Source organism: Eurypyga helias, unplaced genomic scaffold, assembly GCF_000690775.1.
Source record: "Eurypyga helias isolate BGI_N326 unplaced genomic scaffold, ASM69077v1 scaffold38507, whole genome shotgun sequence".
Lineage (NCBI taxonomy): Eukaryota > Metazoa > Chordata > Aves > Eurypygiformes > Eurypygidae > Eurypyga > Eurypyga helias.
This window is the reverse complement of record NW_010261761.1, coordinates 1-23,668: the sequence shown is the minus strand read 5'-3', so window position 1 is coordinate 23,668 and position 23,668 is coordinate 1. Positions and strand designations below refer to the sequence as shown.

The 23,668-nt window shown below is 42.9% G+C and overlaps 1 protein-coding gene across 1 annotated transcript; it reads right to left on the bottom strand.

Annotated features, from left to right (window-relative positions):
• Positions 1-2,930: 2,930 nt before the first annotated feature.
• On the bottom strand, positions 2,931-23,078 carry LOC104512495 (casein kinase I isoform alpha-like; the record flags this gene model as incomplete). The annotated part of the gene is made up of 5 exons (XM_010155493.1): positions 22,976-23,078; positions 10,660-10,786; positions 8,804-8,902; positions 6,367-6,450; positions 2,931-3,070 (listed from the first exon to the last, which is right to left on the bottom strand). Coding segments are annotated over exons 2-5 (413 nt in total), but the record flags the coding sequence as incomplete, so codon positions are not given.
• Positions 23,079-23,668: the final 590 nt, after the last annotated feature.

Here is a 23,668-nt window from a genome sequence, read left to right as displayed (position 1 = left end):
GGCTGTCACCAATCACCTCATTGTTCTCCACGTGTCTCAGCATGGTTTACAGGAGCATCTGCTCCATGATCTTGCCAGGCACAGAGGTGAGACTGGCCTGTAGTTTCTTGGGTCCTCCTTTTTCCCCCTTTTAAAGATGGGGGTTACGTTTCCCCTTTTCCAGTCAGTGGGAACTTCACCAGACTGCCATGACTTTTCAAATAGGATGGAGAGAGGTTTTGCAACCCCATCCACCAGTTCTTTCAGGTCCCGCGGATGTATTCCACTGGGTCCCATGCACTTGTGCACCTTCAGGTAAGGCTAGTACAGCTCACTGAAGTGGAAAACAACTCTCCATGATTTTTTCCCCTCTTAGCGAAGGTGCCTTAGCAGCTGTGGTAAAATCAGATTTTTGCTCTGACTGTCCCTCTGCAGCTGACCTCTATTTGTGACATGAGACAGACAAATTTTTCCCCTCCTAGCTCCCTTACCAAAGGAGCCTGACAGGTATTGCTGCTGCTTTGCCACCCAGGCAGACCTGCAAGAAACACTGAAACAGTGGCAGGGAAGACTACACACCTATTATTCCAACAAGGGAAGTAAAGGGCTGAGAGCAGCAATGCAAACAGGATTATACACATGGGTGAGGGTAAAACAGCCCCCTCTAAGTAAGAGCAATCTATAAGTACCTGCACAGATCTACCTCAAGATCTTGGTGTGAGAGACAAGAAGTTGTAGGTGATGCTTTATGTTATAGCCAACCCAATAAAACCACTAATAATCAGCAGAATGGCCTGCCTCTCACCTCCTCAACTCATGTTCCAGCTCTCTGACCCTCTGGGGAACCAGTTCAGGGAGCTACCCCAGGATCTCAGCTCCCTAAACCACTTCCCCACAAGGCCAAAAATGCACCAGCTGTGCCCAGGGATCAGGGAACAGAAGATTGGTTCACTCCTCTCACAGCAGCTAGCTCTGAGGCCCTCTCAGCTGCAACATGAAACCACAGAGGGATGAAAATCAATACTAACACCACAAACTCCAGCCTGCAAAACTTGCTAATTCTATCAGAATTGCAGATTTGAAGCACCAACAGGATTCGGTGAACCGGTATGGGGCCATGACACAAAATTACATTTTCTGAGAAGGCAGTGGTAAATTCAGAAGCAATGAAGGGATTCATGGTTTCCACCCCCCACCCAGTTCATTGCTTTAATGTTTAATGCTGCGATTTTGTAGTAGGAAATATTTAGTTCTATAAATCTATAATTCATACTACATTTGAGCATATACTGATAGAAGTGATTTTCAGGATTTGGAAAACAGGATAATACTCTCTGTTATTAAAACAAGAAATGGGTAACATTGGAAACAGCTCCTTAAGAACCGCTGTCATTACATATAGGAAAACATGTTCTGTAACAGTTGAAGTATGGCATGAACAGTGGAAATGTTGTGCCCTAAGCTTCAGGACTGGTTTCCCTTGATTAAAAGATTGTATTATTTGTTTGCCTCACTGCTGGCTTGATCTAGACCATTTAACAGCTTTTTAGCATGCACCAAACTACATTTCTAATTACATTAGAATTCCCAGTACCAGCAGAGATGGCACAAGACCTCCAGCTAAATTCAAAAGCAACAGTCCTTTGCAGTTCTCTCCTTTCACTGTAAGGTGCTAGTGCAGCTAATCCCTTACAGGAAGAGCTTGGGTTGTAGGAAGTGTACTTACTTCAGAAACGGCACCTGTCATTTACCTCACCTGACCCACACATCAAGTAGGCTTAAATAATGACACTGACAGACAATAAAATACCCTTAAAGATGATTAAGGAAATTAAAGTGAAGAGGAAACAGGGAGTATTTTAAAGCACCAAATATTTAAGTTACACATTCTGTTGAAGCTGACCACCAGAACTTCTGTCATTCCCATCTTTTAAACTGAATGTCAGAGGCACAGACATTCATGGGAGTTTTCAAAGCAACCTCAGCATCATGTGTTAAAGCCACACTACTACACTTCCACGTCACAGTATCGAGGCATATAGGTAAGGGAAAGTAGAGAGGCATCACTTCATCTCTCATGAGTACCTGAAGTGCTATTTCCACTGGACCGCTGCTAGGATACTGTAGTAGCAATATGCTTGTGATCCAGATAACAACGTGTTTGTTGATTAAGAAAAGCTCAAACAAATACACACACATATATATACACACAGAGCCACAGGAAATACTTCTGCCCTGTGAGGGTGACAGAGCACTGGAACAGGCTGCCCAGAGAGATGCTGGAGTCTCCTTCCCTGGAGACTTTCAAAGGCCATCTGGACTTGGTCCTGTGTGATCTACCCTAGGTGATCCTGCTCTGGTAACGGGGTTGGACTGGATAATCACTAGAGTTCCCTTTCCAATCCCTACCACTCTGTGAATCTGTGTTATGGCTGTGTATACTAGAAACCAAAATACCATGTGAGTGAAGATGATGATCTTTAAGTCTTGCTTGCATGCAAAAGGATAAACAAGAGTTCACTGACTTGAAGGGAGAGGCAAAAATCAGGACAGACGCCAGCTTTGGAATACCCTTTCTGGCTACAGAATCACATCTCGAGCCAGTCAGCAATGGCAACAACAGGTACCAACACCATCAGGAAAATCCTAGCACCATTTTGTTTGTGAAGTTCCTGACAAAGCCACATGAAAGTACAGCTTATGCTTTAAAAAAACCAAACCCCCAAAACCCACAGTACATAAAACATCCACCTCATGCCTGCAAGACTTAGACTCTGTTCAAGAAGCAAATTTGGATTTTTTCCCCCCCTACCCTTGCATAGGCAGCCAAAAACACTCGCAAAGAGATACATACACTTATTCACATAAAACTAGTTCAGACAATTCAGAAGCTTACAAATAAGATCATCTTGCAGCCTCCAAAAGCACAGCAGTAATCTCCTTGAACTCACCTCTGCTCAATGCCAAGATGTGCATTGATACTGGCATATCGAGCTGTGCCAGTGAGATTTTTGTCTTCTCTGTATGGTATGTGTTGCCGTGTCCTGTTGTCCCGGTACTTTTTGGCCAAACCAAAGTCAATAAGGAATAACTTAAAGAAAAATGAAAATAGATTATATTGCTATACAATGCACAGAACCCCCAACCTCTTTCACTAGGCATTCGCTGCATTTTAAGACATCCACACAACGTAACAGCCTACAGTTAAGATGAAGCAAAGTAACAGTGCAGAGTCACAGCTAGCTTTAACTAGCCAGTTCAAAAACTTCATAGTGAATTAGTTCAAGCCTTTTCTCAATCCGGTGGAATAGATTGGACTGTGCTATTCAGCATCTGTAGCTTAGTTCTACAACTATTTCACGTTACTGTTGTAGTCTGTGTCACATCAGCTCGTTAACTGCAGCGCACAACTTCGAAGGAAGCAGTGTGCGAAAGCGCTCTTCACAAAAACCCGCTCACACTAGAGGGGTTTACACATACAGATAGTTAACAGCAGCTCAGCGGCTTGATGCAAATGAAGTACATCCTGTAATCTTGTCTGTCTCAAAGAGCACTGCCCATTGAGCGTAAGGCCAAAACCTTTAACAGCAAACAAGGCATCTTGCTGTCAATCGTACGCTCACTTCAAGACTCCCACACCACCATCACAGCAGCACGACACACTTGCCGATGGTATTAATACAGCCAGGAAGCTAGTACATGGAATCCCATTCAGGTTTCTAATAACCAAGCTTGCCCAATGAGTTGGTATTTAGCGACAACTGAGCGCATGCTAATTAGTGTGCTCACAGCCAGCCTATCTACGACGGTTAATACAGACTGTACCTTCTTGCGACAAGATTTCAGGACTAGGCAAAAAAAGCTGAGGCAGAAGTACATAAGGAATGATTCAAATGCTAGCAATCAGTTTTCAGGCTAAAAATCATCAGGCTGAGCTCCCGATTCCAATGCTGGGTTAATGCTACAGGATCAGGGACTATAACCCCTACAGATTAAGGAATACTGCTGAAGTGACATGGGTGGGGGAAGGAGATGATGGAAAGAAGACATAAGGTCCAACAAATTCTCAGTAAGAACCTATTCTGTATCACCTTAAAGGTGATTCTGGAACAGAAGATGGATCTTTAAATGCAAACAAGCACAGGAGATTGATCTGCAGGCACCCCTGCATCCAAGACAGAAACAGAGGGTCACTGGCACCCTGGAAGTGCTGTGAATTATGAAGTGACACTCGACACGGAAGTACCAAAGATACTGAAAGACAAAGTTTCCAAATTGCACAGTAGGTATGTTTCAGAATTCTGGTTGAAAAAGATTCTCTAAATACAGTAGTGTAGGTAAGGCAAAACAAAGCTAAAACCCTCTTTAATTACTGATGTCAGAGCAGAAAACCTTGAGTTGAAGCCTTACCATGATTTATACGCAGCCCCGAAGCACTGCAGTTCTATGTTTGCCGTTCCAGTGAAGCCACCCTGAAAGCCCAGGATGCAAGAGGACGTAAATCCAAGTTTTTAAGGCAACTACACTGCTGAGACAGTTCAGAAAACGCCCTTGCTGCACCCGCTGCAGCTACCACTAGAGGCAGTTACTGAGTGAGTGTGGACATGTTCCCCAGCTACCAGGAAATGAGTGATTTGGATACTAAACTCCCAAAGCAGATAGTTCAAAGCTTCTATGAGAACACTATACTGCAAATGCAACCTTCCCAGAAGCAAAGCCGGAGCTCGTATGCAATCCCTTATCTTCTGATTAAACCTCTCTGATGTGATGACAGCCTCTGATACAGTTTACAACAGCTACTTTGGCAAGGCCTCTGCCCATTAGTTTAAGTAAAATACTATGCTCTGAGAAGGAAGGAAAAACCAAACCCTACCCACATCAGTCAGAACATTTTCACTTACATTTAGTTACAATCACTTTAAACAAACCCAAGTCTTCACATGTTTTCTGTAATCCTGGGGATCTTGCCATTAGTTAAGGGCATGAGGGACAAAGTCACAGTTCGTGACTCAAAATACTTAACACTGGAATGGTGCCTCTGACAGATGAAGAGCTGGTGCCCAGCCCTGTTGAGCGCAGGCACGGTTAAGACTTACAACTTCTGAAGAAAGTAAGTGATGCTCTGCCTCTTCCACAGCGGCTACAAGCTCTCGATATTAGACCTGAACAAGGTAATCTTGCAGTCTCTCAAGAGGCATAGGTAGAACCTCTTAAAAACCCAAAGGGAATCAATTCAGCAACACAGACTCGTTTTGTGCTAGTCAAGTAACCGGGTATTATTTTAACAGCATTAATTTCTCTAGAGAAGTTTACTCCGTTCCTTAGCTCACGCTCATCCCGTAGCTGCCACTCTAGATGGGTGGAAGGCAAAGGTAAGCCCATCCTGCAAAGAGTTAAGTTGGAAGATACAGCCTGGTTTGGACGAGCACAGAATGTACGGATGTCAGCCAGCAGGAACACAGACGTATTCCCGAAGATAACCTCATACCACCTTAATCAGGAAACTGGAGAAGTAGGGCAAGATTTTTGCCAAGAGCAACTAGAGAAGTAGATCAAAGTCTCTGCCTCAACTGATAAGAAAGTTTCAGAGGCAGACAACAGAAGCCTGTCAGCTTGTGTACAGCAGCTAGCTGCCTGGGATTTAATACATGAAGACTACCACTGTGGAAAGCTACGGACTGATCCTACGGCCAAACTCCTGAGCTATGATTCATATTCAGCAACTTACAGCTGTCCTGCTATGAACTGGCATATGTCTTCATTTCGTTCCAATTCATCTCCTCTTAAAGAGTCAGGAGTACTACATTTAACACCACAAGATAAGCTTTGGCTTCTCCAAAACACAGCTTGTTAGGGTAATTTCATTTTATAAGCACAACAGATGAAAATACAAGAGTCTCCTTACACATCTGGAAAGATTTTGAACAACAACTGCAAGGAAAGGTGTCTGGCTGAAGCAGAAACAGAACTTTCTCCACGTGCAGTCAAAGACACTGCAGGAACCCTATAGGAAGGCAAGCAGACAGCCCTATGCGGAAGCCCTGCTATTTCCCTAGGGTGGCATGTCTATCCTTCAACACATTCAACAGTTTGCCTTTGAGTTTTAAAGGACAAAAAACCCAAACTTGCTTCTGCATCTGAAATCAAGCACGTACATTTAGCCCTTTTTAATATGGAGTTTAGAAATAATTCCACAATTTAAACAAGCGCCACAGGAAAACATCTTAGTAATGTTACATGTTTGCCAAGTATGTCTGAATAATGCCAACATAAGAGGTGCTTTTGCAAGGTCTACATTCTCCAGAAAAAGGAAAAAAAAAACCAAAACAAAACAAAAATAAAGCACATGAATTTGGGGTTGAGGTTGGAATAGGAGACAGTTCAGACCTGGTTTAATCCTGAGAAAGATGGGTCCTGAGAAGTACTAACAGTCATGCTTCTTTTCCTCTTCCCCACTGGAGATTCTAAACACTGAACAAACAATAGAGGGTGGCAGTGCATCAAACAGTATTGCTTACATTGCAACAATGGCCGGCGCAGACAGGCAACACCGAGGCGTTCAAGAAAGAACAGGGTAGCCAAATGCCATCCTTCTTCCATCAAGCACTGTAGTTTTCAAAAATCTATGTATGTTTGGGTTTTTTTGGTTTTTGGTTTGGTGGGGTTTTTTCCCCTCAAAGGGGAAAATTTGAAAGATGCAACAAGGTAAATTTCAACTGTGAGCCGCTCCAAAATGGCACTGCCTTGACCAGGGATAGTAACGGTGACATTTGGCTCTATTAAAAAAGGAAATTGAGGTTTTGCTTACAAAAGCATCCTTTGGTTCCACAAACTGCCCTTCCCCCAAAAGACATTTATAAAAAGTAAATCTTCAGTAAGGAAGAGGTAGAAGGCATTTAGTCACCTTACAGTTTACTTTCATAAGCATGCAGGGCTTATTTCTAGCAGAACTGATAATTTATCTTTTAAAGGTGGGAGCAAAATTTCTCCCAATCACCAAATTAAAATTTGAAAAAATATTTTTTTTTTAAAAATACAACTGACAGGAAGCTACTGGAACAAGATTACCATGCTATTCTAGTCTTTATCACTGATTATGTGAACTCTGTATTGTCAATCCTTAGAACACCCTAACCTACACTTACCTACAGCAAAGTAAATACTGTATGGTGGCAGATGTTCCCCAGCTAAAGGACTTGGCTGCAAACTGAAGGAACCCATTGCTCTCATGTAAACAAACCTATCAACCTGCACTTCCTTCAAGAGCTACCTCCCTGATCTGAACACCCACAACAGTAACGAAACCCATGCCCACAGTGTTTACCACTGTATCATCGTGTGGCTATAACTGGTCTATTAATGGGAAAAATATATCATGGTTTACAGGCAATTTTGTTTTTCATTTCAGCTGGTGGAAATCGAATGTGTTCCTCCACTAAAGTAAGCACAGCAGCAATGTCTAGGCCATTAATCCACATCAAGATGAAACAGTGCAGTAATGCCAACCCAGCATGACTGTAAAAGTATAGAAAAACGTCTCAAAAAGAAGTGGAAATCAGGAACTAAAACTAGAAAAAAAAAAATTAAAGTTTTCAAGTTACACTCTAAGTCATGCCAGAAAATTAAGGAGCCTAACTGCTCAACACAGCAGAGAAACAGAGCTCTACAGAGTGAAAGTATGAAACTTGGGAACAAGCAAAGTTTAACAGCAACAGGATTACATAGACTGCCTTTCAGCTGGACTTACAAGCTTTTCCAACAATGGTTTTATCTAAACATTCAGTGCACTGCACCTCTTCAGACAGAGCTGTTATCTCAAGTTAATCAAGCTTTCCCCTTCTAATGTTCACGGCCCTGAAGTTGGCATTCATACAGGCAAACAAAGGTAAACATTTAAAATGCTGGTAGTGCCTAAAGAGATGAGACATTCTCAGATGGCATATAGAGAAGATAAGTGGGAATCTTGCTTCCAATAAACAGCTTGATCACGTACATTTGTCCTGAAGTTAATTTCTATTAAGTAGCATGCTTAATGCATTGCCAATGCTGCCTGTCTGCCCGAGCTCGACATACAAATTGCAGGATTAAGCATATTTCACTCAAGAGAACTAAAAAAAAAAAAGTAAAGGTTTTCTTCTGTATAAGGTTTACAACAGGAAACATGCACCTCTGACTACGTTTACCCATCCAAACAAGTGCAACAACCTCAGCCCACCCCCCGCCTCCCCCCCAGTAAGGTAAATGAAGAACAGGTTTTTTGTTGTATAACACATTCAAGTACTCTACAACTTAACAGTTTTCCATTGACGTATTTGCATAATTTCATTTATTTATTGATCTACAAGTTGGCTCTTAGTCACATCTACAATTCTGATGGCTGAAGAGTTCTCTTTACTAGTCTGTCACTGCAAGATTTAATGCCTTGATGACTGGTAGGTCAGGAGCTTCCACGTTGGCAGAAATTCTTTTCATCCCAGAAGTCAGCCCCAAAGCCAAACATAAGATTTGACTTTATCAACAACAGTCATCTTGGTAATGAAACTCCATCCTTGAGAAAAGCAGCTAAGTATTCTCTAGGGTTAGTCTATAATCTTGTTGCAAGCCTGGAAATCATCTTGCAACCAAGTGCATCTCACAGGGTGGATCAGAAAGCCACATGTGTATGCCACTGCATTTAGAAGTGGACACTGAGAAACCCAAAGAAACATGGTTTAGCATCCAAAAATGTCAGTCTCAGTAGTGAGGTTTAAAAAGGTTGTGCAGCTTCAATCAAGTAACATAGCCATTCCCTTTGGATTTTTTAAACAAAGAGCATTAGACTAACCTTATTACAGTGACGCCCAATACCCATTAGGAAGTTATCTGGTTTAATGTCTCTGTGTATAAAATTCTTTGTGTGCACATATTCAATTCTACTGATCATCTGTAAAAAAATAACAGCAACAACAAAAGAGGTAAGATTTCAGTAAGAGCAATACAATTCAATTCAACCTTCAATGGAAGCATGAATTTTGAGTCTTACCTTCCTCTGCTGGATTTGCTCAATGAAAACCAAAGTTGTTTTCCTTAATATTTTTCAAATATTTGTTTCTTGTATGTTAAAATTCCACAATCTTGGTCAGAAAATGACAGATTAAACACCTGAAACTATTTCCCAGATGTTCACATTCTAACTACAGTTTCCCATTAAAGAGTAATTTCTTTTTCTTATTTCAAACAAAGGTTTCTCTATACCTACCACATGGCAGTTTTAAAGCTCATTCCCTCCCCCTGTGTCCCAGTTACTCATTCTTCAAGCATCACCTGTCCAGGAAACAGCTTTCACAGAGCAAGTAACAGCTTGATTGTGACCCATGCTGTCATACCTAGGCTACCACGATCCAGGAATAACAGTCAGCAGTGAAGAGGCAGAGCAGCTCTGGCACATGTGTATCATCATACACAGTCAGGCGATTTCCTGTGCATGCGAACACAGCACACGCATTTTTGTGGTACAGCTTTTCAGCTACCATGGACTCTTCACGCAGTCTCTCAGTGAGCTGACTTGTTACAACATCTTACCCTTGACAGCTGTTCTGCTGGGCTATACCCTAACAGCTGGTTCCATGCACTGATCTCATACATCCCCTCTACAGCAGACAACTAAATAGTGTTTACCATCCAAAGGAATACTGCATGAAAACCATGCAGATTCCCTGGAGATGCTGTAACACCCAGGCTCCAGCTAACTGAGCAGGCAAATGGCTCTGTGAAGCAAGCATACCACTCAAGGCAGCTGAGAAGAGGGACAGCTGACCTTATCTCCATACAAATGCTGTGAGCTTCCTTGGCCAAGAGCCTGGGATTCGACGAGAATCTGGCGAAGTGACAACTTGGTACTAACATCAATTACGTAACATCAGATGAAATATAAACTACCACTGAAAATTCAACTCCAGAATCCCTTACTGCCTTTCAAATAGCTGAAGACAGCATAATCAAACTGTTTATTAAATAGCAAGAAATAAATATGGCTGGCCATTTCAAATGCTGCACTCAAGACCAAGTTGAAAAACCTCTCAATTGCAAGAAAAAGACTAAACAGGTAAGTACTCCTGATGCCTCTGGCAACACAGTTTTACAGGCCTTGAGTTTGAGGCAGAGTGGCATATTCACTAACAGCTTTAAGAACCATCTTTATGTATCACAACCACCAAAATAGTATTTATTGGCTCACAGTCTGGCACTGGACGTTACAGGAGGTTGTGAGTGCATAGTGACATTCAGTAACAGACACACAGACCTGCGTGTTGCCCACCTGTCACTGCAGCTGGCCAGCATGGAATGGGTTTCCACTGGATCAAATCAGCCATAACTAGAGCCTGCTTCAGTTCTTCTAACACTACCCCCACGGCTGACAGTGTGAGCTAATCCACCCCTTAGTCGTGATACTTCAATGAAGTTGCACTTGTTAGATTTGCAGCATCAAAGGGCTGGCGTCTGCGCTGCCTTTCCACCACAGGCCCGCGCTCATTTTGCACACCACGGCACACACGAGCCACCATTACTTCGTTCCTATACAGGGCAAGCGTGTATTTGGCAATACACCACACTGTGTAACACGTGATTTAACCCGCTAGGAGAACCACACTGCACATAAGACTTCAGGGTTAGCTTCATCAAAGTAAGGTTTGTACGTACCTGGTCTGCTAACATAAGTACTGTTTTCATCGTAAACCTGCGAGAACAGAAGTTGAATAGGTCTTCAAGGCTGGGGCCAAGAAGATCCATAACTAGAACATTGTAGTCCTTTTCTTGACCGTACCACCTGCAACAAAGAAAATTATCCAGCATTAGCAGGAATCCAACTGCAGCCCAGGATACCATCAGCACTCTCAGCCGCGAAGGCACATTGCTGGCTAATGTTCAGTCTTGAATGCTAAGGAACTAGGGCTAGTAGTGTCTTATTTTTCCTGGAAGCAAAGTCTGAGGACAAACAAGATCACCCAAGTTGGCAAATGCACGTGCACACGTTTAATCTTCCCTTAAGAGGGAAAACTACTACACTTCACCAGCAACTGAAATACCAAACCCCAAAAATCAACGTACAGTGAAAGCAGAAGCCACCCCACGTCAGCATCCCGAGGCACGTGTACAGAGCCTGAACTGACACTCATCTGCAGGACACACTACACTCCTATCACCGTTTCCCACATTAACTTCACAGGAGGATCTTTGAAAGTTTTGTTCTTTGTTTTCAGGTATGACTTCCCCGAAACAGATCAAAGCAGCTCACACAGTTAACTCAGATACTACCTCTTCCGTTTATTCATCCAAATTTAACAAATGGCAATCAAGTGCTACTGCCCTATTAAGCACAAGATAAAGGCTCGTTACCAGGTTTTCATAAAGAGAAACACTTCAGCGTCATAAAAACAAAAATGCAGATGTAGCAGTGTATCAACTGCAGGCAAACAGACTGTGATATCCAGACTTAAGTGTCCAGTATATTAATTTTGGGGAAAAAAATGTTACCAGTGCTGTGAGTACAAGCAGAAGACCTCCCATGCATATTTTTCCTTCCAATCCATGTTCAGCATTTCCCTCATAGTACTGCTTTATGTTATCTGCAACTGGGGGATGGTATTTCACCACCCAAGCTGCCTGAAGACCTGGAGTCACTCCCTTCACTTCTGCAAGTCTCAGCTCTAAATTTCCATACTTTAAACAGGCACAGAAAGGCAGAACCTGAATATTGTTCTCAAGAGTCCTCCTGTACATTCCAGATACCTCATTAAGCGAGAGGTGCATGTAAAGAACTGTTTATGAAGCTGTGCTGAGTGCTAGTACATCACTGTGAAGACTCAACGCCTTGTCAATCAGAGGGCCGAATTGTGCCTTTGCAAGGCACCTAGTCCTCCTGGCAAGGCCCCAGTACCTGCAGTCAAGGGTAAGGCACTGACCAGCCCTCTCCTGCATGAGTCCAAGCTTCCAACAAGTGGTGGGGACAAGATACACAGAGAATATACCCATTATAAGAGCATGCTGGTGGAGAGAAAAAAAACATAATCCAGACTCAGCTCAAACACAGTAGTAGCTGGGGCTTAGAGACCTGTACAGACATTTTATTTCCACTTTAGGCAATGACTCCAGGAGACTAATGCATAGTTGTCTGGGAAATAATTACCACTGATAAAGCTGAAAAATTCCTCAGTACTCACAGGATTCCAAACTTAGCCAGGGTCGTAAAGTAAAACATTTATAAAACCAGAGAAAAAGATTCTATATTTGGATTTGTTTCAGGAACTACTGGCCTGTACCTTCCCATTGTCAGGGTTCTAGTAGAAACCATGCACTTCATAATGCATCGTTACACATTTGATACAAGTTGTGTATGAGCTGTGGATCATATTCATGGTTTCACAGGTCAGTCTAGCACCTTTATCCATTCCCTACATCAAGAGGGGATGCAGAAAATACGTATTTTGAAAGCAGTCATTCAAATGAAATGTCAACAAAACAGTTTTCCTCCAAAATGTTAAGCGTCATACCAATACTATAAGTACTATTTATCAGTTTTTGCTTTCTAAAAATCAATGGAGTGTACTATGATGTACAAAAAAACCTTGCACGTGACTCACCTAGGAAAGCGTGCTGATGGTATCATTTGAAAAGGTCTGTAATTTATTAAGAGGCTAATATTCATCCTGCAACGTGACACTGAGCCACAAAACGTACTCATTTTGAAAAGACCTGTTAGCTAGGCCCTTTGAAGGGGTGCTCAAAAGGCAGGTTCAACTGCAAGAGCGACCAAGAAGGGTCTTTTAAAAATGCAATGCAGAGATGGAGAAAGAGTCAGAATGAGATGCTGCTGAGAAAAGTTCGTAATCAACTACAAACCAGCTGCAGTTGAAGAATTACTGAGTATGTCTGTAAATCTACTTCTTGGTTCCTATCAGTCACCTATGCAAACGGCTGGTAGTTCTGACAAGGCTCTATAACTGCTCCATAGCTCAGCTGAAAACGAAACCTTATGGTCATCTAGAGCAATGAAAACTGGACCAAATGACCTGCCTGGTTACAGTCATAGGAAATTTAGGTTTGTTGTGAAAAAAGCCTAAAGAATAATGAGCTGAATTAAAGCATTCTAAAAGTAAATCAAGATCTAGATAAAATATTATTTTCTTCAAGAAACTGACATTTATTTCAGATGCTGAGTGTAATTGTTCAGTACCATAACAGTTCAGTGCCCAAGAGACTGCAGTGTAAGGGAAAAGTATCAAAGATCAGCCTTCAACCAAGCTAAGAAAATTTAGTTACAGCATCACAGAAAAAGTGAAGCTGATGAAAAGGACGTCTACCCTGGGAGCTGTATTTTAGAATGCACTGGGATCTCTCTTCTTAGTAGAGTAATTCAGGTTGATTGCACAACATCAATTTAGCCTACTTCTGCATATGCACAAGAATCTCCTGAACCACACTGAGCTGGTGGAAAGCAGAATCAACTCTGCAAGACAAAGAAACAAGACAGAACCTCCTCACATTTCGTTTTCATGGCTACCTGTCTTCAAGCACTCACAGAAGACCTGCCACATCTATTCATTTCACTACTGGCAAGTGAAACTTCTGCTAGGGTATTGGAGTAACTTGGGCTTTATTTACTTTGCTAACACTGCAAGCAAGTTTTCATTTCCCTTGGAACATTTCCAGGGAAAATGGGATTAAGAAGTAAAGCTACATCATGGCCATTTAAAATCTAGTAGCTGCTACTACTGGCAGCTTTGAGTAAAAACATTAGAAGTCTTGGCTCTTTTTAGGCAACCTCGGATATTATGATACGTAAGAGCTTGGAAAGTACTCCTTACTCTCATATTTGCATAATCGATGTAAAATGGCATATAAGCTCACATTTTGGATGAGACCAAGTTCACCCTGGAATGCCAGTTTTAACATTACTAGGCTAAAGTGCAAACAATATGGCAACAAACTCAGCGCAGTTCTTAAAAAAAAAAAGCTAGTATCTCAAAGAGAAATCTTCACAAGTTCTAATACTGCATCCACAATGAGATTTGGAGTCAACTTCTGACATGAAGGAATGATCCGTACAAAGCCCATGGCAACTACTAGATGACACTGGCATCTCAGAACACAACTGTCTCATGTGGCTCTTACAGCTCCATGGACTTCTATTTTTTTTTTTTTTTAAGCACACTTGGAAGCACTCTCTCATACTCAATTTGAAGCAGCACGAGCAGCCATACATTTTAAGCAAGGAGAGTTTGGGAGGGGAGCAGGAAGTGGCAGGAAGAGATTTAACTGCTCGACAGTTCACTCTGGTAATGACTCTGCACGTAGTTACACACAATGTATTCTTTCAAAAATAAAAGCTAAATTACTAGACTAGGAAAACTCATTATTTCTCTAATTCATTCCTAGAGTGCTGTATGTCTTCATTACAGAGAATTTTGATTCTGTAGCACAGGTCCATTTCTACCCACTTACACAAAAAAAACTCACGAAGTACAGATCATCATCAGCTTTCCCGAAGGACAGCAGCAGATGGATCTTACGGAAGACTACGCAGAACATTAACAGGGCAACATCATGAGGAGCTAAGAGGTAGCTGCCTGCTTGAACAGGCAGGGTGAGCCCAGCATCCCACACAGCTGGTAAGCACCCCAGTCCATACTCAAGCCATAAGGCATGCCCAAGCTCACACATGCATGCTCATTCTCTCCTGTCTCACCTGTTTAAAGCTACAGAGCAGCTGGAATACAGTAAATATCTTTTATGAAGCCTTCCGTCAAAGCGTGGTTAAAGATTGAACGGCAACCTTGATTTGACCCCAGTGAGTTGTCTGATTTGAAGGACACAGGCTCACCACGTCAACAACTTCCCACATCTTGCGGTCTAGCAGCCTGATCTATTGCCCCAGTATACGCACGCAGCTGAAACCTTGCAGCATCTTGAATTTCAGTATTTGTGGCTCTATGCTGAGCTGACTCACGTGACACAAACCCCCATACAGTAAAGCCAGTAAGATGCCAGGTCATGTGGCAAGTGAATGTTTACTCAAACTTACGTGGGTGTGGGGGGGTGTTGGGTTTTTTTTGTTTGTTTTTAATTCCCTCATCAAACCTCGAGACAAGCAAGCGAAGAACTGATGCACAGCAAACACTGAAGAACAAATCCAGCAGTCATGTCTGCCCAAACTTAAAATCCTTCCCTGTTTTCAGAGTTGTAGCTTTCAAAAATGGTATGAAATCCATTTCAGCATGTTTTGTAAATGGCAGTGATGAAAGAAACTATGAACTTGAGACAAGTGTTTATTAACAGCTTTTCTTTAAACTGAGAAAACATTTCATTTGGTTAATATTCTCTTCACATCTAGCTTATCTTCCTATGAGATCCATTTCAGCATGTTTTGTAAATGGCAGTGATGAAAGAAACTATGAACTTGAGACAAGTGTTTATTAACAGCTTTTCTTTAAACTGAGAAAACATTTCATTTGGTTAATAATATTCTCTTCACATCTAGCGTATCTTCCTTCGAAAGGGTCAAGCTGAAGTAAGCCAGTCAAAGAGAGGTGAGTGAAGGGCTAACAAATTAGGGCGCACCCTACGGAATCCGAGTTTCGGACTGTTGCACCACCCACACAACTCTGGTAGGTAACCAGGAGTTTCATCCAATACCTGGCATTTGTAATGGCAGCAACAAGGTACCAAAACCAGCACACTTCAAAGGTGTGAGAGCTGCTCACCTGCTGAATACAAGGATTAAAAAAATTCACATAAAAATCTCAACTTCAGATCCCCATCAGCTACGTTACTGAGGAACTGCACAGCTGTTACTGGTACTGAGAGGCCATGATCCCATGCATTCTGGAACCGTGAAGGCAGTAAAAGGCACTGTCACCATAAGGGCACGTCACTTTGTCTACAGCTTATCATACACAAAACCAGAACATCAGCTCAGCGTCACCAGAAAGTGTTCCTACTGCCACAGCAACCCTAACAAGACCCTTGTTCCTGCTTAACACAAGCTCTCCTCCATCAACACCTGCCTTGCCACGTAGCCTGTCCTCCAAAAGGAACTGCAGAAGTCCATGCTCTTATGAGACAAAAAGTATCTCCTGGTGCCTCCCTGCGAGGAAGTACATGCTTCTGCGCCTTGAGTAATTCAGCGCAAACCTTTAGACTTCCAGAAGCCTCTATAGCCACATAAGAAAAAGCCACTTTGGACTTCAACCCTGCATAAACTTCTGCCACTTCCATAATACAGTATTTGTCCGTATGATTACTAAGACCTACGCAATTAGTTTCCCAGCACTTGGGCTTTCAAATAGCAAGTGGAAGAGTTCACGTGACAAAAGTGGCGATTCTCAGAAGAACCAAGGCAGTTAAAAAGAAGCTATTAAAGCGTCTGGTGAACAAGCAAGCTGAGAAGAACTCACTGCTGGAATTACATGAGATCACCTTATTAGAAAGTTTGACCAGTCAGCAGGTACATGAGGGTGAATATGCAAGTCTGGGAGGCCTCATGAACACAAAAGATTCAGACATCCTACAGAAAACCAGATGACACTGAACTGATGAACGCTCTGGAACTGGATTCCATTTCTGCAAGCACCAAGTCATTCATACAAAAGTCTCTGAACTAGGCATTAGTCAGATGACGTGACTAATGAGAAAACACAGACCTCCCTATAATCATACAGCTCTAATATCAGGCACCACTGAAATACAAGAAGTAATCCTAACCAGTACAAGTACAGGTATTCTGCACACACTGTGAGGCAATCGGTATCAATGCCTAAGGCACTGACATGCAAGCCCCGACACCAACAATCAGGAGAGGAAATTGAAATCAGAAGAGGGACAGAAAAGAGACCTAAGGAAGTTGGGAAGGTGGTGACGTCTGTAATCATGTATTCAAACAGCTCAGCAAGGCAGCTCTGGAGTTAGGCAACTATTTTTTATAGGTACAGGAGGACTGTAATAGGGGGAAGGTTATTAATAAAAAGAAATATCAAGGAAGAAATAAATGGGAGCGGACTGCCTATGGGTACAGGCGTTTATCCTTAGGCACAGCAGCTCTCTCCCCACAGCGACAGAATCATGAGCACTGCCATGTCAGCCTAGAGAGTTTTAACACTGCTATTCTTTCTGTGAATCAGTCAGGTGCGTGTGTCCAAAACAGGTGCTGGATTTGGACCAAAGCGGTCCCTTCTGGTCCCATGTTCCAGGCTTCACAGGACAGACATTTCCTGGCAAATAATGGTGTTTCAGACAAATCGGGAAGTATAATCTGCCTGTAAAAATACAGTAATTTGAGTCCTAACAGATACCGAAACAACACACACAAAGGTAATCTGTCATCATAAGATCCATGTCTAAACGGCCACATATTTCTGTATTTCTAGTTTATCTCCCCTGAAGCTGGAAAATCACTGAACTGTTAGCCAGCCAGGAGTAATGTAAATGAACTTATGGCACGAGTGAAATACTGAAGTGGAATATTTAGCAGATGTCATCTAACATTAGTTGCCATGGTGAGTATGAATTAGGCCACCCAAGCACTAAATAAAGAAACAGCAATGAACACGCTACACTATGAAGTTAGACAGACTCCATAAATAAAATTCTGTATCATTTTTTCTAACACTTGAGAGAAATATGAATGTGAAGTATGCCTGTGCAAGACATCTCCCAAGCACTAAGGTCGTTTCACCTGCCGAGTGTTACGCTGCACACATACGTGCACGCAGCTGCTTTGCTGTTGGAGTCGGTACACAGACACCTGGTAGGAAGCGAGAACAGAAGCCAAGTTCTTCCATCAAAGCCAGAAGGTTCCGTTCAGTTGAGAAAATAAGCCATTAGTCCCCAGCAAGTACAAGAAATGTTGTTGAGGACAGTGTTTCAGCAGTGCCTTTGCTCATCACCTGTTCCACGTAGTAGTAGTGCTGAGCTGAAATCACACACTCTCCCTGCCACTTCTGCAAAAGCTGAGCTAAGGAGAGAGAAAAAAAGGAAAACAGTACAGCCTCATGTGTTTACCAAGTGTGGCCTCTCCTGGACGCTTCTAAGGAGTCCATGAAGACCAATTAAGACAGAAGTTTAGACTGCTGTAAAACATGAAACAGATTTTGTTTAAAGGTGTTCGTTCCCTCACTGCAGGTATTAGAAGACTAGCTCACAGCTTTACTCTGAGCCACAAAACAAGAGGCTTCCCCTTATCTACTCGAGTGGTTCTGCCCTTTAGTATGCAGCCTTAAGTAATGAGAAGGTTAATTAGTAGGAGGAACTATTGCTAGAACCTTCCTCCTCATTATCTGCAGACCTACATGAAATCAGCCTTACCAATGAAAACAAAACCTTTCAGACTTTATCTGAGTTTTGGAGGGGGCTTTTTTGTTTGCCTTTTTTGGGGGGGGGAAGCACTAGTGGTGTTGGTTTTTGTCTGTGGGTTTGGTATTTTCTTCTAGTGGAGTTTGCGTGTCTTGAGAGACTTTTTTATGCTGTAGGAAGTTATTGGGAAAACAGTTTAAAGTAAAGGTGTTTGAGAGGTGCATTTATGAATTTTTAAGCACTGCTTAAAGAGACCCAAATTGCTCAAGGAAAAATTGATTTTGAGAACAACCCTCGTTACCAAACTCGACCACATTTTTCCATTACATGTATTGCTCAGCAAAGATAAGTATGGGCAGAGTCTGTTATTAACAGATTATCCAACAACATGGCAGTAAGCAACCAGAGGACAAAACCGGTAGGTGCTTTTATAGCTGTGTCTTTTTATTTTTTGCCAGAAACTTTACAACATGCTTCACTGTTTACAAGATTGCAGTGATACATGGGTGGCAATACTGAGTTTCTCAACAGCAAAATATTTTGCAAGACCTTACAGAAAAGTAAGGACTTTGCTTGTTCAGTTTGCAAGAGAACGTAAAAAAAGTGTCTATGTCAGTAGCTTTTGCTGTTCAAACTTACAAATGAATAAACTTCAGAATCACCTTGCTTAGCCTCACACGCTGTACAGTACCTCTTCATCCCTGCCCACAGAACACGCACAGTATCTCCCTCCTCTGAAGTGCAACATTTCTACATCACCAACAGCCAAAGCTGGTTTTAGCCATAGCTGTTTTCCATTGGAAACTGATGGTAACAAAGCCAAGCGATCCCATGGTATTGTCAGGAGAAAAATCTGGAGCCCACTTTTCTTTCAGAAGTCTGAAAAAGCACCTAAAGGTAATCTTCGTGAAGGATATAAACAATAGTTGATGAACACCATAAATGGCAAAAATCAAAGAGTGGCTGTCACAGATAATTCAAACAATCCCTTTTGTCAAGAGTGCTTTAACAGTTACACTGTGAACAAAACCACCAAACACACTCTGCTGCATTCCTCCAGGCCAGAGCCCAGAATTTGGGAATAAAGGTAGATAGTCCAAACTAATAGGATCAGTGCCCAGTTAACAAGATTACAGCTAAAAATGCTTTGCTACTGAAAAAGAGAGGAAAAAAGAAAAAGACAGCTGATGGCTGAGAACAATGAGAGTAAGCCCAGCAGAATACTGCGGACTCTGCACTGTGTCCTAAAGGCAGATCAGATTGTCAGAACGTTAAGCTTGGTTCAAGAGCCTTTTGTGAAAAATGAAGGTAACGGTTAACCAAAGTTTGTGCATCTAAAACATGCCACAGCTTAAAAGTCTGTAGAGTATTTACGTAAGGATTTGTGAAACTTTGCTACTCTTCCAGGAAACAACAGTAAGCAGGAAATCAAAAGGTTTGCAAGTCTAAAAGGGGTTAGAGTATTCAGAGAATAAAGATACTCCAAACTCATTTTTTGCAATTTCATGTGCAAACAACGTGGTGTTCCCCCTGTTCACCCTCCCGCGGCAAGCGAAGGCTCACAGCTCATCCCCCCAAAACAATATCAAAACACCAACTCCAAAACTGAGACTTTGCTCACTAGTTTTCTTGCAGTCAGCCAGAAAGGCCATCAAATCAACTCAAAGGCTGTTAAAAAAAAAAAAAAGCTTGGTTCTATATAGTTCAGGTGACACTCCAGCTATGCTTCCTTATGACTAAGTTCTCAATCCCGTCAAAGGGCAGAATTCAGTTTTAAGAACAGGTGCCCCAGAGGACTGAGCAATCCACACCTCGCCCATTACTGCAGCTCTGAGTCAGAGAGCCACAGCAGACCACTTCAGTAAGGCAAAGCCACACGACAGGACTTCTGGTAAGCTGATCTTGGCCACTGCATTGCTTAAGTAGATGAAAAAGAGAGAATAAGTCCCTAATTCTTAAATGAGGACTTTAAGACTATGTGCCTGTTTCCCAGATGTGGAGCACTCAAAAACGCTGCTGAGCTCAGCCTGGCAATGGGAAAAGTTTAGAATGACTCCTTCGCTTTCCATCAAACGCTCTGTTTGTGCCGTTGTTTTTTAAAGGTGTCTAATTACAGAAATTTTAACAAATGTATTGAAGTTTTCCTTCAACTTGATTCATCCTTCTAAACACACTGAGCCAAGAACAGCTTATTCCCACCTGACAGCATACCATTATAAAACAATGGCGGAGCGTGTATTATCAATTACACATGCAAAGTGACCTAAGTACAAAGTCACACATCCCCCCCCCAGCCTAGCTGCTGCCAAAAATTCATGTCAGATAAGCTTGAATTGCCTGAAACAATATGCACGGTGATTTCACTTCGGTCTTAGCCTCTGTAATCACCTACGCAAAGACACATCCTGGTGAAGCACCGCAGTGACACATCTCCTTTGGTAGGGCACGTCCTCCCCCTTGGATTCAGAGTAACAGGGATTCTACTTTACCGAAACACACCATGTTTTAACATTTGTTCCAAAAGCTGTGCTGGGTACCACGCTCAGCTTCTTCTTAAAAGTAAGTCAGGAAAACAAAAACACTATCTTCACTTTCTTCAAGCATCACCAGATGTCACACAGCAAGACAGCAAATGGTAACAGAAGCCTAGTCAAAGGACCTGTCAAATATGTATCCGGTACATACTAATATTTAAAAGTAATGCCATTTCTGAAAACAAAGTTTTTTTCCAGAAAAAATCCAAAAGACACTTCCTACAAAGACCCTGAAAGTGAAAAACGACCAGGCTCACTGACATCACACACCTTTAGCACAAGCCTGTCAATCAACCTCAGCTGTCCATTCTTAGCCAGGTTCTTCCAACACCGTATCATCTGGGGGGCGAGGGGGGGAGGAAGGAAGCACGCTAACAAAGGTTACGGTTTCGCTGCGGTGGCGAGACTTCTAAACTGCAGTCGCTGGCCATAAAGGACAAGTCAGCTACAAGAATACCCAGCAGAGAGGGATGACTGCTCTAACTGAAGCTACAACCAAGTTTCTCAGTGTGTAAAGTCACCTCCAGTATTCCAGCGCTCAGTGAAATGCTCACAGGGCATTTTAACCAAAACCCACAACTTCTTTTTGAACAGCAGCTCACTTCTGCTACATGTTTGCAAGTTGGGCCTTTCATCAGTACCAAGTGCTACATTTTAAAAAAGCATAGTCTAAGAACGCCTGCTTTTCCAGTTGGGTGATGAGGCACCTGATAGCCTCTTGCTTTGGCTGTTTTCCCAGTTATCCCTGTTTCAGCATGTAACCATACCGTGACACCTTCCCGAGGCACAATTCCTGGTCGGTTGTGAAAGAAAGGCACTCGTTTGAAGAACACGAGTTTAAAATAAAGACTAAATCTGTTTTCACATAAGCAACTGTTTATGCTGTAAGTGTCCTGCTTAATTCAAGCGTGCTTATTCCCTTCCTGCAAAAGGCTGTGGTGAATGAGGACAGATGGCCAAGCCAACGCCGTCTCCTCCGCTCCAGCTTACGTGCGGGACTACAGCCAGTTGTGTTTGGGAGGGGAAAGAGGGAGGAGGGGAGCCATTAACCTGAGAAATACAGACTTGGTTGAGTTCTTGTTAAAATTAATGTATGGCCTAGAATGCCCTCATGATGACCCTACAGGCCATTACTGATACAGGTGTGCACACGAAGGCAGGGAAGGGTTAACAGATTAAATGGATCCCACAGTCAGACCCAACATTTAAACTGAAATCCTTTCTGCAGCGCAAGGAACGGAATTCGTTTATGTCGCAGCGCGAACACACGCAGTAGTAACTCTAAGAACAGCAAAGCTTTAAGAAAGAACAACTTCTGGTACAACATGTTTCTGGAGAAAAGTGAAGTTTCTCTCCACCTATCCTGCGGGACAGGCTAAGGAGTTGGGAACTAACCCAGTGTAACACCCCAGTGATCCCAGGAGAAGTAACTCCTCCTTGAGCCTGCTGCACCAGTGACTGTCTTCCAGATCAGGAAATTACTGAACACTACAGAAAGTTTCAGATCATGAAACAAGCGGCGTAACGAGCGACTGGGAGGGATTATCCTGGCACCGTAACCCTACGGAAATCCTAGTGACGCGTGGGCTGCGGGTAACAGAAAGGGGCTGCCATTTCATTCCCAGCTGAGGCTCTCCGCAGCCTCCAGCCTCGCAGCACATAACTATGAAAGGAAAAGATACATGCCCGAGCACGTCCCTTGTCCCAACACGAGGAGGGGGAGGGTTAACCACGTCCATCCGCCATTTTCTGAGCGGAGGAGGAAGACATGTTGGAACAAAAAAAAAAAAAAAAAAAAAAGAGAGAGAGAGAAACAAAAGAAAGCAGCCATTTCCAGTGCCGGCTCCGAACTCTCAACCTCACCGAGAGCACTGGCCCTCACCAAACACCCTCACACTCCGTTCTAATCCCGACGAGGATTTCTCCCAGCTCCGGAGCTGCTGAAGAGCTAGAAGCACAGTATGTATGGATAAGGGAAGGCCGGTGGGGAGGATATCCAACTAGTTACAGAGCTTGGAAGGGAGCTCTTTTCCCCTAACAGCCCAATCCCCCACCAGATAAATCTCTTTAACGGCAGTGTCCCGCCTCACACCACCACTAAAGTCGCTACACTGGCGTACATCAGTTATTCCTACCGTATATGCGGGATGCCCACTCCTCCCTGCAGGATCTTGTACAGTTTGCTTTCATACAGCAGCTGGGGATGTCGAGCCTTCTGAGACTCCAACTTTACAGCAACTTCCTACAGCGAGAGGGAACAAGGAGTCAGAGCTGAGCGTCCACCAAGCACAGCCTTGCCACTGAGGTTTAGGGGGCACCGCACTCCGACATCCCACACACACCCCAACTGCCAACTCTTTGAAGTTACACAATTATTTTTTTTTAAGCTCTCGGTGCTCAACGTCCTGCATTTTGTTCCGTCTTCAAATAAAATCCGTATCGTGATGATCTGGACATGAACATCCATCCCAGGTTAGGAAATGGAGCTAGAGATGTAAAGTCTTCAGATCCATGTAAGCGAGGAAGAACATACGTGGGTGTTTCTTCTTTACAGCTCTGAGCCATGAGGGGGAGGAAAGAAAAAAAACCCCGAGGAAAAAAAAAGAGCTGAAGAAACAGGGGATCTTCTTTGTTTCTATTACTGCTGATGACAATGAGATAAAGCGTTTCCCAGCTGAGAGAAAGGGGGATGGATGATTGGAGAGGGACAACTTCGGCCACTCGTGACAGACAAAAGTCTGTTTTCCCACAATGGTCTCCTCTCCCTACCACTGGCAAGCGAGGGATCTGCTGCCGGGAGGGGCTGTGGCACCCCCCAGCGATGCGGG